This window comes from Chaetura pelagica, unplaced genomic scaffold (genome assembly GCF_000747805.2).
Source record: "Chaetura pelagica isolate M959 unplaced genomic scaffold, ChaPel_1.0 scaffold224, whole genome shotgun sequence".
NCBI lineage: Eukaryota > Metazoa > Chordata > Aves > Apodiformes > Apodidae > Chaetura > Chaetura pelagica.
Window position 1 is genome coordinate 1,909,601 of NW_009953316.1, and position 17,903 is coordinate 1,927,503.

At 48.8% G+C, this 17,903-nt stretch overlaps 1 protein-coding gene across 1 annotated transcript in view; it reads left to right on the forward strand.

Moving 5' to 3' along the window:
* Positions 1-17,903, forward strand: part of EXOC4 (exocyst complex component 4) — a 390,906-nt gene that overhangs the window by 334,217 nt on the left and 38,786 nt on the right. The window contains exon 14 of the mRNA XM_009998103.1: positions 9,920-10,098. Within this exon, the coding sequence (XP_009996405.1) occupies positions 9,920-10,098 (179 nt within the window). The remainder of the gene's footprint in view (positions 1-9,919; positions 10,099-17,903) is intronic.

The following is a 17,903-nucleotide window of genomic DNA, read 5'->3' on the forward strand; positions in this document are numbered from 1 at the left end:
CATCTCTGTGGCTCTGCCCTGGACTCTTCCCAGCAGTTCCCTGCCCTTCTGGAACTGAGGGGCCCAGAACTGGACACAACACTCCAGATGTGGCCTCACCAATGCAGAACAGAGGGGGAGGAGAACCTCCCTTGACCTACCAACCACCCCCTTTCTAACCCACCCCAGATGCCCTTGGCCTTCTTGGCCACAAGGGCACATTGCTGCTCATGCTCATCCTCCTGCCCACCAGGACCCCCAGGGCACTTTCTCCTGCCCTGCTCTCCAGCAGCACAGCCCCCAACCTGGGGGGTCCATGGGGTTGTTCTTCCCCAGCTGCAAGACTCAAAGTCTCATGCTTGTGAACCAAGTCAGGGAAGTAGCTGGGACTGAGGATAGAGAGAAAGTGTTCTTTGTAATTCAGGCAGATCCTTGTCCTGCTGGATGGTGCTGCTCTGATCACCCCTGGGGTGAAGACAGAAGCAGTTGGTGACCTCATGGAGGGGCCAGCTGGTTGTGTGGGGCAGGAATGGCCAAACCTGGCCTGGTCACCAAAGCTGCCCTCCATGTGTGCTGTGACCTTGTGGTGTTTCTCCTCCATCCCACCCCAGGAGCTATGTAAGGAGAGTCAGATGAAAAAATACTGGTGTTTCCAAAGAGGATTCTTTCAGAGGCAACTTTCTGTGTCCAAACCAGATTGTTTCTACCATTTCCAGGCAAGTGAAAGCCTGTTAGAAGGCAGATTGCCCCTCCCTGGGCACTGGAAGTGGCTTAGTCTCTGAATCATGGATGCAGCCTGAAGAAAACAGATCCTCCTTGTCATCCCATCGAGTCAAAAACTTATCTGCACATTCCCATCACTATTCATCACTTCCCTGATTGGCATTTGGCTCTAGAACTGTAGGAGTGAGTGAAGCTGTTGAAAATTGCAAGTCAAATTTGGCCAGATTGTCATTTTACTTATTCCCTGAGTGCAAGCACAGGAACAGGAAGGTGATGCAGTGTAGAGGGGGGGATGTTGGAGAGTATAAAATGTGTCTAGTCACAGAAATGGTTGCTCAGACTGCAGTGGGGTTAATCAGCTTTGCCAGGGCTTTAAAGATCTTCAGTGACAGTGAAAGAGTGGGGAGGTGGAGCTCTTGAGGTCTTTGGGCAGTGCCTGGATTTTTGGAGATTCATGGATTCAGTCATAGAATCACTGGCTGGTTTGGGTTGGAAGGGACCAAAAGATCATCTAGATCCAACCCCCCTGCATGGGCAGGGACACCTCCCACCATTCCAGGCTGCTCCAAGCCCCATCCAACCTGCCCTTCAACACTGCCAGGGATGGGGCAGCCACAGCTTCTCTGGGCAACCTGGGCCAGGCTCTCCCCACCCTCACAGCCCAGAATTTCTCCCTCACATCTCAGCTCCAGCTCCCTCTGCCAGCTGGAAACCCTTCCCCCTGCTCCCATCCCTCCCTGCCCTTGTCCCAAGCCCCTCCCCAGCTTTCCTGGAGCCCCTTCAGGCACTGGAAGCTGCTCTAAGGTCTCCCTGGAGCCTTCTCTTCTCCAGGCTCAACACCCCAACTCTCCCAGCCTGTCTCCAGAGCAGAGCTGCTCCAGCCCTCTGAGCCTGCATTCCTAGCCTCAATCTTTGCCTTCACATTTATCCTTTGTTCCTTAGCACAGAAAGGTGCTGAGGTGCCTTCCTGGCTCTTTCTCTGGTTCCTGAACCATCAGCAGGGGACACCAGAGCTCCCATGGATTCAGTGCTGGATTCTACTGGCTGACCCTACTGCACTGGTGTGAATTCCTGGCCAGGCTAAGCCTGGTGGCCAAGCTCAGTTAGATGCCAACAGTGCCAACATTTTGATCCTAAGATGCATTTTATTCCATTCTTGGCATTTTACTCTCCCTGGTTTGAAATAGTTTGTATCAAAGGTGTTAGAATGGAAAACCTGCTGGGTCATCTACACCCAACTCCCTGGGAAAAGCCCCTGAGCTGTGTCCTTTTCCTTATTGTTACTATCCCAGACATGAAGCCAAAGATCTTCTCTCAGTATCTCTTTGCACTAAGCAGGATGTATTAAACCTCAGCTCCTCAGTGTGCTGTGAATGTTCCTGCAGCATTAATTTCAAAGATAATAATTAGCCTGGGCTAGTTTGAGCCATTGATGATAAGTGACATGGCTTATAAACTTCCTCAAAGATCTGCATGGTTGAATAGATCTCTCCTGAAAGCTTCAAAATAAAATGAATTGCTTGTCCAATTTTTTGTCATCTTCCTTCCATTTCAGCAGGCTTTTTTTTTTCCCAGACTTTCTCTTCATACAAAGGGCCATGATTTCTTTGCTGCTGTTGCTTCTTTCCCTTCCTCTTGGCACTGCTGATGGACTGAGAACCATTCTGCTGTAGCCAGTCAGTGTCTGAGCACCACAGTGGAGAGGAAGGAAAGTGGGTCCTGAGGATACCTGGGTTATTAGGGTGTGATGAGAGACCTGGGAAAGCTCATTTCTTTCTCACTTTAAACATCCAAGATCCTTAAGCCCTTGATATACCCATACCCACCTGTATTCCCAGATCCCACTCCTTAGCTGGCTGGACTAAGCATCCTTTCCTGGAAATGAAAGTCTAATCTTCATGAGCCATGACAGCAGGTTCTTTTTGGACATAAAACAAGGCTGGCAGCAGTGCTTGAGTTACTCAGCATCATCCTTTCATGAAAGTTGCTCAATTCAATATGTCCTGAAAATTGACCACCAGTTCTTGTGCTGTGGGCAGGCAGAGACATCAGTGCACAGTTTTCTTTCCCTCCCCAGGTTTCCTGCAACTCATTTGTTTAATTAAAAAGAAGAACCCAAACATGATGTCTTTGCAGGCAAAAAAAAAAACAAAACACCAAAACAAACCCTCACACATAATCTGTGTGTTGACAGTGATTGATTTTGTCTTAACCTGCCACTATTCCTTTTTGAGAAGAGATGTTGAAAGGCAGGGTAAGATACTAACAGAATCTCCCCATTAATATTCTGGTGGGGTTGGCCAGACAAAGGGACCTGATTGAGCATATTATAGTAGCTCAGAACTTGGCAAAGGGAGAAAAGAAAGAAAAGTCAGGCCTCTCCTCCTGTAATTAGGTTTTTAAAGCTCTGAAGGCTCTTTGGCACTGGGGTGAGTGGGAAATATGGGTAAAGGTTACATTTCAGTTCACACCACAACACAGATTATTCAGATCTGAGATACCAGACCTGTGTGGGGAGGGGGATGGTGACTTCCCTCTCACCTTTTAACTCCAACCACCTCCTGAACACCAAACTTGGGATCAGATTCTCAGGCTAAAGCCAATGGGGAAATGAACCCCCCACTTCTCAGCATCTCCAGGTGCCACATGAGTTTTCCTGGCTTTGTTTTTTCAATGGGAATCTTCCTGATGCAGGTTCAGAACAGGACTACCCTCCCTGGTCTAGCATGAATAGCCCAAATAGTTCCCCAAAGCTGAGTACACCCATCCTGGTCCCCTCCCTCCACTGCTGCCATAAAAAGCTTTGTGCTTCTTCCCATCCACTTATGATCTCCCCTTCCTGATGTCTTCAAACACCAAAGCTCAGGGTGCTGAGCTCCATGCTGCTTCCTCCTCTGCATCTCCTGTTCACGTGAGGATGCTCATCCTCACTCTGCACCAACAGGAGGGGGAATATTCAAGCAAAATGGGAAGACACCAGTGCAACAGCAGATCCTTCACCAAATCATCCCAAATGGTATTGATCAGGACAGTCCCACTATCCCTGCTGCTCATGGGGATTGCTGATTTGTGTCACCATTATGGGCTTTGCAAACCCAGAAAGTAGAATTGGGAACGAGCTGGGACAACCTGCATTGGGCCATCAGGTCCTTCCCTTGGTGCAAAGGAAGAGCCTTAAGAGCAGAAGCATGGAGTTCAGGTCCTACCTTGGAGTAGGGTGGTCTTCCCTTGTTCCACCTCTCTATGCAGCCAGAAGGCACTGACCAAGGTTTTCCTCAAAAGACAAACCTCAAGTTGTTGTGTCTGGTGGGTGTTTTTGTACTGTTGGGTTTGGAGCTTCCTGTTATTTTTATTTGACTGTCATAGTGTTTCTCCTGCCACATGGTCTTTTCCTGAAGCCTTGACATTTTATGGAAAGCTTCTCCTTTCCTTTACCTCTTGCCTCTCATTCACACTTGCAGCTTTTCTGTCTGTCTTGTTTCTTCCTCCCTCAAGAATAAGAAATCTCCCTCTCCAGTTTCTCAGGCTCTATTTATTATATTCACAGTCATTTTAAAGGCTGAAAGGATGGTTTTGGAAGATTGGCAGGAGGCTGCAGACCTTTTTTCCTTCTACTGGGACTATGAATCTGAGTGTTCCACAGGTGGGAGTCATTTCCATTGATGACAGCCTGTGCCTTTCTATGAAATGGGTTCCTAGATCTCTTTTCATGGATCCTACAGGAAAATGTGGGATTTCATCCTTTTGCTTTCAGGAGTCTGATCTGAGAGGTGTAAAACTGAGTGAGCACCTGGATCTTCACAGGGCACCTCCATATCCAAGTAGTTTCCTCTTACCTTTGCTTGTCTTGTGAAGGCAAAGAGGTTTGGGGTGATTTGGGCTGGATTGGGGGTTTTTTGAGGCTTAAATATATTCTGGACCAGGAAGAATTTCCCAGCTTCAGTTTTATAACTCCCACAAATTGTGTTGTCTATTGAAATGAGTGCAGCTCTTCTCTTCCAAGGTTCCTTTTTTTGGGGGTAAGGTGTTTACCCTGAAACTGGGTAGAAGGGATGGAGGGGGGAAGGCAGAGAGAAAACATGAAGTTGCAGCTTCTCCCCAAGGATGCAACAACAGCTCCTGCCTTAAGGGGATCCTGCACCTCTAAATCACATCGTTAAAGCTCCTCAACGGACGCCAAGACACTTCCCTGCCTGCTGTGATAAATTATGTCACATAAACTTAACAGGAGTGGAATATTCAAATAAAGGTGAGTGAGGAGATGGTGTGTGATGCTGCAGCTTAAAATTGTCAGCCAGGGGTGTCAGTTTTCTTGGCAGGCTGGCGACCTCAACGCTTTGAGGATTTGGAGCTGCCACCGCTCGCGTGCGTCCCCGGTAGAGATGCACAAACTCTTGTCAGGGCTTTGCAGCTCCTGATGGACCTCAAATCTGGGTCGTTTTTTTAGGATGGGCTGGATATTCAGGCCTTTAAACCTTTAGGCAGAGGAGGTGAATTCCTACCCGCTGAGGAGCCGTTGCAGTGGTTTTTCATCAGGACCACAACGTGCAGCGAAAAAGCGTCCTCGTGTGCTGCACTTTTTAAATCCCTCCAGGTGCTGAATCTTTGGAAGGAATGAAGCCGCATCTTCTGCAGCAGGATGGCTGGGCTGGGGTTTATTGTTCTCGAGGCAGCAGATCATTTCAGAGGGCTTCCCTTGGCAGAAAAAGCCCATGGGGGTTATTTGTTTCGGTGCTCGCACCGTTTTTTGAGCAATTGTTGAACAAATTCTGGTGCCAGGTGAAGCAACAAACCACCTTTTCTCTCTTTCCTTTATAAATAAGAACATAATGGGAATGCCTCTGAATTAATCAAGGGGAAACCCAGCTGCCTGGGTTGTTTCTATGTACAGTTTTTAAGCACAGTCTCCAGGCTGACTCAATGGCTCAAGTGCAGGAATAGGAAAAAAAAAGGGTTATAGACATTTTTATATGACATAAACACATTAAAAAATCTACTCACCCAAAAGAAGCTGCAAAGGTGGGATGAAATGGATGCAAATACTATCATTATGATCATGTGTATCATGTTTTGAGACTGCATCTATCGTGTACTGTACATATTCTAAGTGCCCTGTGTTATATGCTCAGTGAGAAGCATCCCTCTCAGGTCTGCAGTTCAGAGGGTGTAAGAAGGGACAGGAGGTCCTCATCAGGTCCATGTGGGCCTCCCAAAGGGTTTCCTTGATGTTCCCCCCTCCTCCTCCAGCTCCACACACCCTCCCAGTGAGCTGTTTCGTTGGTGTTATTTGCCAAAGGGATAATTGACTCTTAATTTCTTGGCAGAGAAAAGGGAGAGGAGCAGTAAGCAAAGGTAAAGCTGCTGCCAAGGGTACATCAGAGACGTCCTTCCTCATCCTGCTGTATTGATGTAGACACTTGGCTGCTTTTCAGCCCTGCTCTGGCATGGTCAGAGTGCCTTCAACGTAGCATAGGTCATCTTGATTTATCACACATGCTCTTCCCTGGCCTCCTTTCCCCTATGAATTTCCCATCCTCTCATGTATGTGCTGAATTATGGGTGAGGGGAGGCCTCGTATATTGTCATCAGTCCCTCTGCTTCCAGGCAGTTTAGCTCAATAAGTTGATTAATTTTATTACTAGCTCATCCCTTAAAAATATCACCAGTGCTCTCGGATGCTGGAGGAGGGGAGGGGAAGCTGGTCTGCCTGCAGAAGACTTCTTTGAAAGAAGAAGCAAAGCTGCCCAGTGGAAAAGGACCCCAACCCTCCCAGCCTGGCTCCAGAGCAGAGCTGCTCCAGCCCTCCCAGCATCTCCTTGGTCTCCTCTGGCCTCTCTCCAACAGCTCCATGTCTCTCCTGTGCTGAGGGCTTCTGAGCTGGACACAGCTCTCCAGGTGGGGTCTCACAGAGCAGAGCAGAGGGGCAGAATCCCCTCCCTGTCCCTGCTGGCCACACTTCTTTGGATGCAGCCCAGGATGCTTATAATTATGTGAAGAGTGGGTATCAGAAAGATGGGACCAGTCCCTTCTCAGCAGTGCCCAGTGACAGGACAAGGGGCAATGAGCACAAGCTGGAGCACAGGAGGTTCAAGCTGAACATCAGGGAGAACTTCTTCCCTGTGAGGGTGACAGAGCCCTGGGACAGGCTGCCCAGGGAGGCTGTGGAGTCTCCATCCCAGGAGACTCCAAACCTGGCTGGACGTGTTCCTGTGTGATGTGCTGTAGGTGACCCTGCTCTAGCAGGGGGGTTGGACTAGATGATCTCCAGAGGTCCCTTCCAACCCTGACGACTCTATGACATGATAATTAGCAGGCCAAGGCTGTGCCTGTTCCATCTTTGGGTGTGCACCAAAAGTTGCAGGATCTTTTCCTGTTCTCAGGCGCTTTGTCAAAGTCCAAAGCAAACTTTGCATGGAAGGTAGGATGGGATTTGGATTTTCAAAATCTTGCTCAGGCAAGATTTTGAACCACTGAACCATCAAAAACTTGTCAGTTAAATGCAGGAGGTTGCAGATCTCTTTGTATGTGCTGGCTCTGTCTTAGCCACACACTGATACAGATGTGACAAGTATTGGCTGAGCAGCTGGATGGGAATCAAAGGTGTGCAGATGCTGTTTGAATGCAGGTATTCAAGAGAACAGAGTTAAGGTTGGATATGCAAGCAGGCAGCCAGGACAGTGGTGAAAATTTCCTCCAGGGAGACCTTTGCCAGCAGCAGGTTTCAATTAAAATCCCAGGAATCCACCAGAAGCATCCCAGGTTACCTTCTCAAAGGGAGTTACCTTGCTGAAGGTTGTCTCTGTTACAGCCTTTGTGCAAGGGAGTGAACTGGGGATTTCTGCAGTAAAGGACACATATTAAAGAAGGCAATTAAATATAAAGAAGGCAATGAAATATATTTGCTGCCCTTTTGATAGAAACTTCTGTTGTTGTTTCACAACGAGGGGCAGGATCACATTGATCCCCACAACATTTGAGAGTCTCACTTCCCACAGACAACCTGGTTTGTGTTCTTCCCAGGAGCAGAAGTAGGAAATAGACCATCCTTTGCATTATATTGGTTTTTTCCCAGCACTGGATTATTCATGCACAGGCTACCCAGCCCAAGCAGTGCCAAACCCCTTTCTGTTTCTGTGTGGGAAGGCAGAAGAGTTGTCCCTGTGATAAAACTGAATTGGTAATTGGGGTTGTGGGCAGCACTGTGGTGGTGACTCCTCCTTGAACAGCTCTCAGGTGGCAGTTCCTCAAAATAAAGTGCTTTTTCTATGGTATTTTATATTGGAAAGCCATGGTAACAAAGGGAGGAATTTACCAAATGTTTCACTTCTCATTTATCTGTAGCTTGTCTACCCAGCTCATGGACTTCCAGTGGAGTTCCCAATGGGCTGCCCAGGTAAATGGTGGAAGCACCATCCCTAGAGGTGTTCAAGGACAGGCTGGATGTGGCATTTAGTGCCCTGGTCTGGCTGATGTGGTGGTGTCAGGTCATGGGTTGGACTTGATGATCTGAAAGGTCTTTTCCAGCCTTGGTGATTCTGGGATTCAACTTTGTATTCACCTTTTTCCCACTTGCACTTTGCACGAGTTGCTCACTTGGCCTCACTCCCCAAAGCTTTGTAGCATCTTAGAACTAAGAAATGCCCAGTCAGGGAGGCTTGTTAAGAGCTTTCCTGAAGTTCAGGAAGGGTTTAATCTGTTTCCAATAGTCAGAGCAGATCAAAATGAACCCCATCCTACAGAGAGGAAGAGCAGCTGAATCACCACTGCTGGAGCTGGAGATGTTCCTCTGGCTCAGCCCTCAGACACAGCCAACAGACAAGGATTCCTCCCAAACCACAGGATGCAGGATACAGCCTCAGGCAGCTCATTTGATTGTCGAGCAGAAGAAAATCCTCAAAGATACTTTTTAATGAAGGCTATTTTTATTTTTTGCTCCTAACGAACCCAGTCGAGCAATTTAAAACCATTTCAGGATTGTTGTGGGTTTTTTTTCTTCCTCAAGTGACAGTGAAGTCCCACAAATCTAGGGAGATGCTGGCAATAAAGCTGCTTAGATAGTATATAAAATGCCACTGATGGGATTATTTTGCTGCAGCTCTTTGCAGCTATTATGCTCAGCAGCATGATTCCTCATTGTAAGTTCATAAAAGAGCTAATGACAGGAAGGGGAGATTTGCAAAGTTGAATGAAAGTGGAATGCAAATTTGTGACAAAAAGAGCAACTCATGATGGGAAGAGGGTACTGAGGGCTGTGGTAAATGTGCTGTCACTTAAAGTCTTTCAGTGAAGTGCACTTGGTTGCAGCCAGAAACTCTTGGAATTAGGTGTAGGAACAATGTCTTGATTTATCCCTCTTAATGAGACACAAAAAGTCGTGGTGGAGAAAAGCTCCTTCACCTCCAAAAAGAGGAGGATTTGCCACACCAGTAGTTCTGGGACATAACCAAACAAGCTCTTCATGGAGACAAGGATTGGAAAGGTAAACCTGAAGGCAGAAGATGGAGTGGGACAGTGGAGTGAGCAGTTACACACCTGGAAAGAGCCATTTCAGCATTTGGGGGCTAAACGTGTTTGTCCTGGTCATTGTTTTTCACCAGGTGCTCTCTCTGTGCCAAGTAAATAATGCATGGGTTGGTATTTCAAGCCATGTGTTTGTCACTTTGTCATGGGGGGTTGGATGAACTGATTTGCAAGGAAGGGTTGAATGTGCAGCATTATTGTATGTGCATCATTGATACGTATCCCTGGGAGACACCTCCAGGTGTCAGTGCTGGGTGGGGGACTTGAGCAGGCTGAAGTTTGTAACTATGAGAAATCAGGTGAAATTCAGAGATTTTATATCACTGAATCATGGAATGGTTTGGGTTGGAAGGGACCTCAAAGATCATCTAGTTCCAACCAGCCCAGGCTGCTCCAAGCCCCATCCAACCTGCCCTTCAACACTGCCAGGGATGGGGCAGCCACAGTTTCCCTGGGCAACCTGTTCAATAGTCTCACCAGCCTCACTCTAAATGCAGGGAGAAGAAGAGAAAAAGCATCAAGGTGTCATGAACTGCAGGATATTCACTCTAACAGGACTTCAAAACCTCCACTAGGCAACGTTCTGGAGACCCCACGCTGGGACAGCTCTACGTTGCCTGGTTTGACCATCCAGCTGGTGTCTCCCCTTTGCTGTCCTGGGCTGTGTTTCTGACAGTGGCTTCGTTTTGCATTGCAGGGCTGCTTTTGGCAAAGAGTCAGAAGTTCTCATTGGCAACCTGGGAGATAAACTGATCCCTCAGCAGGAGATCCTGCGGGACGTCAGCGACCTGAAGGCCTTGGCCAACATGCACGAGAGCCTGGAGTGGTTAGCAGGTCGTACCAAGGCAGCCTTGTCCAACCTCTCAGCCACCCAGAGTAAGTAGCTCCCGTGGGAGAACGTTTTGTCTTAGAAACCAGCCTAAATAAGCAGTTCCAGCAGGAGAGGACATCTTCTGTGCTTCAGCTCGACGCCGGTTTATGGGACCTCTCAGAGGGAAGTCAAAAGCAAAGCAGCCCCGTGTCCCTCTTCCTAGGGAATGCTCTGGTGTGACACCTGCTCAGGCTGTGGTGGGCACCAGGGTCATCACTGGGATCAGGAGCTCTGAAGGACTGGTTGAGCTCTCCAGCAGTCCCTGCTGTGGTGCAGGAGCAGGTACCAGCACCCAGGCAGGTTCTGTTTTCTTCAGAGCATCACTAAGACATCTGAATATGCAAAAATAAGTGTGTGTCACAAATTGAGTAGAGAAACTGAACAGGAGTGTGTGTCCCTGGGGCACTGATCCTCAGCCTCAGAGGTGGAAGCCAACCCTTGAGGAACTGAGGAGCTCGTGGCTCTCATGGGTTGTCCTCACTACCTTTGTCAGAGGGTCTCACTTTGTCAGAGCTTCAGCTTTCACTCCTTCCCCCAGGGAACACTGATTATTTCTTATGTCTGCCTGCAAAGTGCTAGAGATGGGATTGGTGTGGCTTTTTGTCACTGTCATTGGCCACATTCAGAGGTGGGTTGTGCCCCAGAAGAGAGCTTGGCATGAACAGACCACAGCTCTGCTGCTTCCCACTGACATCTTTCCACTGTTACTGGGATGGGTTGGACTAGGTGACCTTTAAAGGTCCCTTCCAACCCAAACCATTCTGTGATTAACTGGTGAGGAGTCACCTCCAGTTCAGCTGACATGGGGCTGAACTTGTCCTGGATCAGAGGTTTGGGTCTGACCTGCCTACTGAGACATTTCTAACAGCTGTTCTGGGTCACAGGACACTTGTCAGGGCACTTCCCATGGCTCTAGATCCTTGTAACAAAACCCTGTGTGTTTTGCTGAGGTTGAACATCCCTTGTTGTCCAGGGTTTATATTCAATGCAGCTGCAGGTGTAGAAGGAGGCACCTAGACTGTGTTGTAGATGAGGAGCAGAAGAGAAGGGAAGCATTGCAGGAGAAATCCACAAAGCTTGGTGGGATCCCAGGCCACTTGGGGACATAGTGAGGACGTGGGGCATCTCTGCAGTTTGTCACACAAATGTGGAGCAGAGTTCTGGGCTTAGGAACCCACAGAAGAGCAGGGCCTTGGGCAGCCAGGTCTTCTGAGCTCTGGTGGGAATGTGGCATTGAAAGTCACCTCAGCGGGGAAGTGGCAGGGGAAGTTTGCTGGTGCTGAATAAAGTCATGGTGGTGTATCTCCATTAACATATCTGCCCCTCAACAGCAGAGCATCTCTGGTGGCTGACAATCATGGATTCACAGAGTGGTTTGGGTTGGGAAAGACCTTGAAGGTCATCCAGTCCAACCATGAACCCAGCCCTGCCAAGGCCACCCCTGCCCCATCTCCCTCAGCACCATCTCCAGGGCTTTGAAATCCCTCCAGGGATGGGGACTGACCTCCCTCTGGCTTACAACTGCTCTAGAGAAGGACTTTGAACTCTTTTCTCAGCTCTCCCTGATCAGTTTGTTCAGATCCAGAAAGATAATTTAAGATGATACAATTGGCTAAAAATTAAAGCCCCAAAATAATATGGAATATGTATCAATATATAGTATGTGTTTCTTTTTCTGTATGGATTTATAGTGTATTCCCATAACACCTGCTTTGAGTTCTCCATACCTGAGTGACAAGGAGAACTGTGCTGCTCTCACACGATGGCATTGGAAAGATTAACCAAAGAAAAAAAATTAAAACTATAAATAAACTGGAAAATGCTGCCAAAGTTCAACAGCCAAATAGTTCTTCTTGGACCTTCAGTTCCTGGGAGAGTTCTTGGGGCTGAAGGGCTGAGCTCTGACAGTCCCCACTGTTAAAAATAAACCCACCATTTATCATTTCAGGCTGAAACTCCAATTTTTTAATCAATCGATATTTTGCAAACATAACAGGGCACGAGTGTGACATTCAGGCTTCTGAGGGGACATTACAGGTAGCAGTGAATAAGCATGAGAGTCCTAAGTGTGCCATTGCTCTTGGCAGCCTCCTCCTGACAGTACAAATTCATCCTCCTTGGTAAGAACTTCCCACCAACGCGCTGAAATGTCCGTACAAAAGTGCCCAGAGTACCTGAAACAAGGGGAACAATGAGCAGGGTTGGGCAGTAAGAGAGGCTGGTTGGCCTCATGGTTATACATGAAACCTGGTGGAGTGTGTCTCAGACATGGAACCTCAGTAGAGCTGCCTGGCATCTGTGGGGGAGAAGTGGTGCCCTGGGGCAGAGGTGGGGGTAGAAGTCAGATGGATTTACAGATCCAGCAAGGTGAGACACAGGGGAGACAATTCTTCTGGAGGACAGGAAGAGATGGTTTGGGTTGGAAGGGACGTTAGAGATTCAACCATTAGAGTTCCAACCCCCTGCATGGGCAGGGACACCTCCCACCATTCCAGGCTGCTCCAAACCCCATCCAACCTGCCCTTCAACACTGCCAGGGATGGGGCAGCCACAGCTTCTCTGGCCAACCTGGGCCAGGCTCTCCCCACCCTCACAGCCCAGAATTTCTCCCTCCCATCTCAGCTCCAGCTCCCTCTGCCAGCTGGAAACCCTTCCCCCTGCTCCCATCCCTCCCTGCCCTTGTCCCAAGTCCCTCCCCAGCTTTCCTGGAGCCCCTTCAGGCACTGGAAGCTGCTCTCAGGTCTCCCTGGAGCCTTCTCTTCTCCAGGCTCAACACCCCAACTCTCCCAGCCTGGCTCCAGAGCAGAGCTGCTCCAGCCCTCCCAGCATCTCTGTGGCCTCCTCTGGATGTTCTCCAAGAGCTCCAAGAATAAATACCAGAGGAAAAATGAGATTATGTCTCTTCCCATCCCACCTGGTGGGGGTGAGAAGAGCAAAGCTAATGTGCTTAGACCCTGCTGGGAGGAGGAAAAATTAACACTACCTCTTGTTTCAGAGATTAATACAATGTTAATGCCAGAATGCTCTGCTGCCAGAGGAGCTGTTCTGTTCTGTTCTGTTCTGTTCTGTCATGGATTCATCATTTGAATTTCTGAGTATGTCTTTGCTGGAAGCCACAACGTGTTAAAGAGCATCAGGAGGGAGGAAGGGAAAGTAAAGGTAAATAAAGGGGATTTCTGCCACACTCTGAAGATCACCCATCTCAGGTTCAGATCACCAGAAGTGCAGTGGCTTTCTCATTTCAACATTGTTAACTTTGACTCTAAGACCCATCTGTGTGGAACCCAAACATTCCAGTGCACACTGGGGTGTGTGGCTCCTTGTACGCGAGGCAAGGGCTGTTAGTGACCCAGGTGTCTGTCTGGGTAGCTGACCTGGGGCAGATGGCAGCTCTTCTGGTCCTGGGAGCAACTCTGTCTTCTGCCTTTTTTTGGTTTTTTTCACCTTGTACTAGACCATAGAATCAAAATCATAGAAGTGTTTTGGTTGGAGAAGATCTTTGGGATCATCAGTTGCAACCATCAACGCAGCTCTGCCCAGTCCCCACTGCCCCGTGTCCCTCAGCACCATCTCCGGGGCTTGGAAACCCCTCCAGGGATGGGGACTCCCCCCCTGCCCTGGGCAGCCTGGGCCAGGCCCTGACAGCCCTTGCCAGGCAGGAATTGTTCCCCAGATCCAACCTCAACCTCCCCTGGCACAACTTGAGGCCGTTCCCTCTTGTCCTGTCCCTTGTTCCTGGGGAGCAGAGCCCGACCCCCCTGGCTCCAACCTCCTCTCAGGCAGCTGCAGAGCCAGAAGGTCTCCCCTCAGCCTCCTTTGCTCCAGGCTCAACACCCCCAGCTCCCTCAGCTGCTCCTCACAAGTTCTCCAGCCCCTTCTCCTTCTGCTCCAGCCCCTTCCCCAGCCCCGGGGCCCTTCCCTGGACACGCTCCAGCCCCTCCAGGTCCTTCTTGTCCTGAGGGGCCCAGCCCTGACCCCAGGATTCCAGGTGTCCCCTCCCCAGTGCCCAGCACAGTCTGGAGTGTCTGTGAACAAGAACAGTCATCTCATTAACTGGTAGCAGTGGTGGGGCTTGATCTTCTGTGCTCACCAGGTGTTGGGCCCTGGGTTCCTTCCCTGTGGAAATTCAGCAGCTCTTCCAGCAAAGCTCCCTTGGCAGCAAATGGGAATTTTTTTAGGCTTAACTCTCAGTGTTCAGAAACCAGAAGGTAGAGCTGGGCAGGTGTGGACTTTTTTTTGGGGGGAAATCCTAAAAAGAAACGGGGGAGGGGCTGCCTCTTGGTGGCTTTCTGGTTAGGCTGTCAAAACCCCCTCCCTAGAGATAACAATTCCATACCCACGTGCTGTGGATGTGCCACAGTGATCACTCATTTCAAAGCAGCCTTGCTCATGGGGTGTTTTATCATCCTGCTGTGCATTCCCTGCATTCTTCATCACTGGGTGTTTGCTGAGCTGGTGGCTCTTCCAGAGCTCTCCCCTTCTCTCCTCTCCCTCAGAATTGGATTTTTGTGTTTTTCCAACCCAGTCAGAGGTGACAAAGTCATTTCCTTCTCCCCTTGTCTTTTGAGGGAATGCAAACTGCTTTTTAACAATAACCATGGCAGGATTAAAGTTGCTGCAAGAGGCTGAATTCACCAAGGAAGTCAAGTCAATTGGAAATAGGTCATACATGAAAATAAAAGTGGGATTTCCCCTCCCTTTCCTCTCCTGCTTCTCTGTCATGTGAGGTCACAACGTAGACTTCTCCTTCCCCCTCACTGGAGCTTCAGCCTTCTGAAGCCCTCTGAGTATTTTACAAAGAAGGAATTTTTCTGCAGGATGAAGGAGCTGGGACAATCTTGACTTTTTCTTTTATTTTTGTAAGGTGGCTGCCTGCTGGGTGCAGGTAGGAAGATGAAAGATCAGCCATTAGCTGAGCGACCTGCAGCTCCCCTTTGAAATCCAGCTGGCTGGTGGCATCTGGTGACTTCAGATCCTTGCAGACAGCAGTTAATGACTGATGGGCTTCCACCTGGAGTCTGAAATTACTTTCTCACTGAGCTCACATCAAACAGGGTTGGGGTTGTTTTTTTTCCGGGTGCCTTGTGGAAAGTTTTTTGCATGTATGTTATGTGTCTGTGGAAGTTTGGGGGTCAGCAGATGCCCTAGTGTCCACCCAAAGGACATGGAGCTATTGGAGTGGGTCCAGAGGAGGCCATGGAGATGCTGGGAGGGCTGGAGCAGCTCTGCTCTGAAGCCAGGCTGGGAGAGTTGGGGTGTTGAGCCTGGAGAAGAGAAGGCTCCAGGGAGACCTGAGAGCAGCTTCCAGTGCCTGAAGGGGCTCCAGGAAAGCTGGGGAGGGACTTGGGACAAGGGCAGGGAGGGATGGGAGCAGGGGGAATGGATTGAAACTGGAAGAGGGGAGATTTAGGTTGGACATGAGGAGGAAATTCTTCTCTGTGAGGGCGGTGAGAGCCTGGCCCAGGTTGCCCAGGGAAGCTGTGGCTGCCCCATCCCTGGCAGTGTTGAAGGGCAGGTTGGATGGAGCTTGGAGCAGCCTGGAATGGTGGGAGGTGTCCCTGCCCATGCAGGGGGGTTGGAACTGGATGATCTTGAAGATCCCTTCCAACCCAAACCATTCCATGATTCCATGATGTGATGTGCACACTGTCCTCCCGTGCTCTGTCTCCTTCAGAAACCCCCACATGATCATGTATCTAATTCTTCCCCACTTCTCCCAGGGCTTCTTCCTTTAAATAACCAGATCTTCTTTTTTGCACACCATCATGATGCAGCCCCAGTATTGATCCAGGGCCATGGGGTCACCACTCAGCTTACCCTCATGATGCCACTGATTACTCTTCTTCCATCTTTCTTTCCTCCTACCCACCAGCCTGAAACACAGGGGATTGTCATGTAAATAAGTGCCCTAATTAGCACTGTTTTCAAACCATTTTGCCGTGAGGATCCCTCATGAGCAATGCCAGGAAATCAAGGTTTTTGTGGGAATAACTCCAGGAGGAGCCTGCTGGCCACTCCAGTTGGTTCAGTGCCTTAGGATCTGCTTATCTCCTCTGAAGAAAATGACTCATTGGTGTCAAGGATTAATAGCACTAAGTCCACCTGCTTCTCCTTGACTTCTTAGAGGTGACATCTTGCTAGAGTGTGGAAGGGGAAAAATCATTTCCCAGACTAGATGACTGGACTCAAAAGTGTGGCCACTCGTTGGCATCACCACTGAGTCACTTTGCCACAGTGTGTGGGGCTGTGAGATGGTTCTGATCTAAGCAGGACACTGGTGGAGAACAGAGCTCATGTTCCTCTGATCTTCAGGTCATTTTTTGTGCTTGGCTCCTTTCCTGTGAGTAGATTCTGTGTGTTCCCCATTTGTCTGCCTACGCTTGAGAAACTTCTGTCATTCCCTTGGAAATTGAGTTTCACACATTCCTCTGGATCATTCTGGACAAGCCTCATTCCTCCTCATTTTCCTTCCAGCACAGACCTCCCTGCTGCTCCTCCTTTTGCTTTGCAAACCAATCCATTCAAAGCAAAGAGCCCCCAAAACACTCCTGGCTGGGATTGCCAACAATTCAAGTTAAAAAAAAGGATCCATAGGGCATCTACATAACTATTTATTTTCAACATTCTTCCTTCACCTTGTCCCTGCCTCTTGCAAAGGAGGGAAGTTTTGCTCTTGGGCATCAAGTCATGAATTGATTTCAAGACCTTTGTTCCTTGCTCCTCCAGTGAATGCAAGAGACTGGGAAGTTTCATGTCCTTTTAGAAATAGGTCCCAGAGAAATTTTGCAGTGATGCTTTGAGGGAATTGCTTGGCAAGGTGCAGCTCAAAAGCATGGAGGACTCTGAGGAAAGGAAGGAAAAAGTCAGATTGATGCTTGTGTTTGCAGGGGGGGTTATGTAGAAACTCAGATGGTTTGGAGCATCACCCCCCTTTCTTGCCCAGTTGACCCCATCCCTTAACAAAACATCTTCATCCTTCAGTTTGAAGTCCCAGGCTCAGTTGGGCTGCTCTGTAAGTGTCCTGACACCAATCACTGAGCTCTTTTTAGGCTTGGCTTTGTGGTTTTTTACACATTAACCCCAAAATCACCTGCCTCCTTCTTTCAGCTGCCAAAGAATAATCCTTTCAGTTCATGCAGGACACATCCTAACAGTGGTGTGGAGAATCTTCCATCAAGTCAGTTCAAAACTGGTGCCTGGAGTCACACAATGTGATTTTTAATTCTGTGTTTTTCACCAATGCCCAGAGCTCCTGCCTGACACTCAGCAGTGAGTTCAACAGCATCCCTGGGGTCAGATACCATTGAAATAGCATTAATTGGATTCTTTGTACATTATGTTCATTCAGAGGGCTGTGAAACATTCTGCATTAACAGCTGAACTCATCTCCATCAGCTCTAAGGACACAGAGCCTTGTACAAAGCAACTGGCCCTGGCTCTGTGTGGATGGAAGTGTTTCTGTTGCCTTCACTGGAGCTGTGATTTTTGCCCTGTCTTCAAGGAAAATTAGGCAAATCACAAGGCTGGTTTTGGCTAACCAGGCACAGGGAAGGCTGAGAAGCACCAAACAGGCAAGAAATACTTCCCATAACTCAGAAGAAGATCATAGAATGTCTTGGGTTGGAAGGGACCTCTAAAGATCATCTAGTCCAACTCCCCTACAATAAGCAGGGACATCTCACACTAGACCAGGTTGCTCAGAGCCCCATCAAGCCTGATCTTGAGTGTTTCCAGGGATGGGGCCTCCACCATCTCTAGGCAAGCTCTTCCAGTGATCCACCACCCTCATATTAAAGAACTTCTTCCTCAT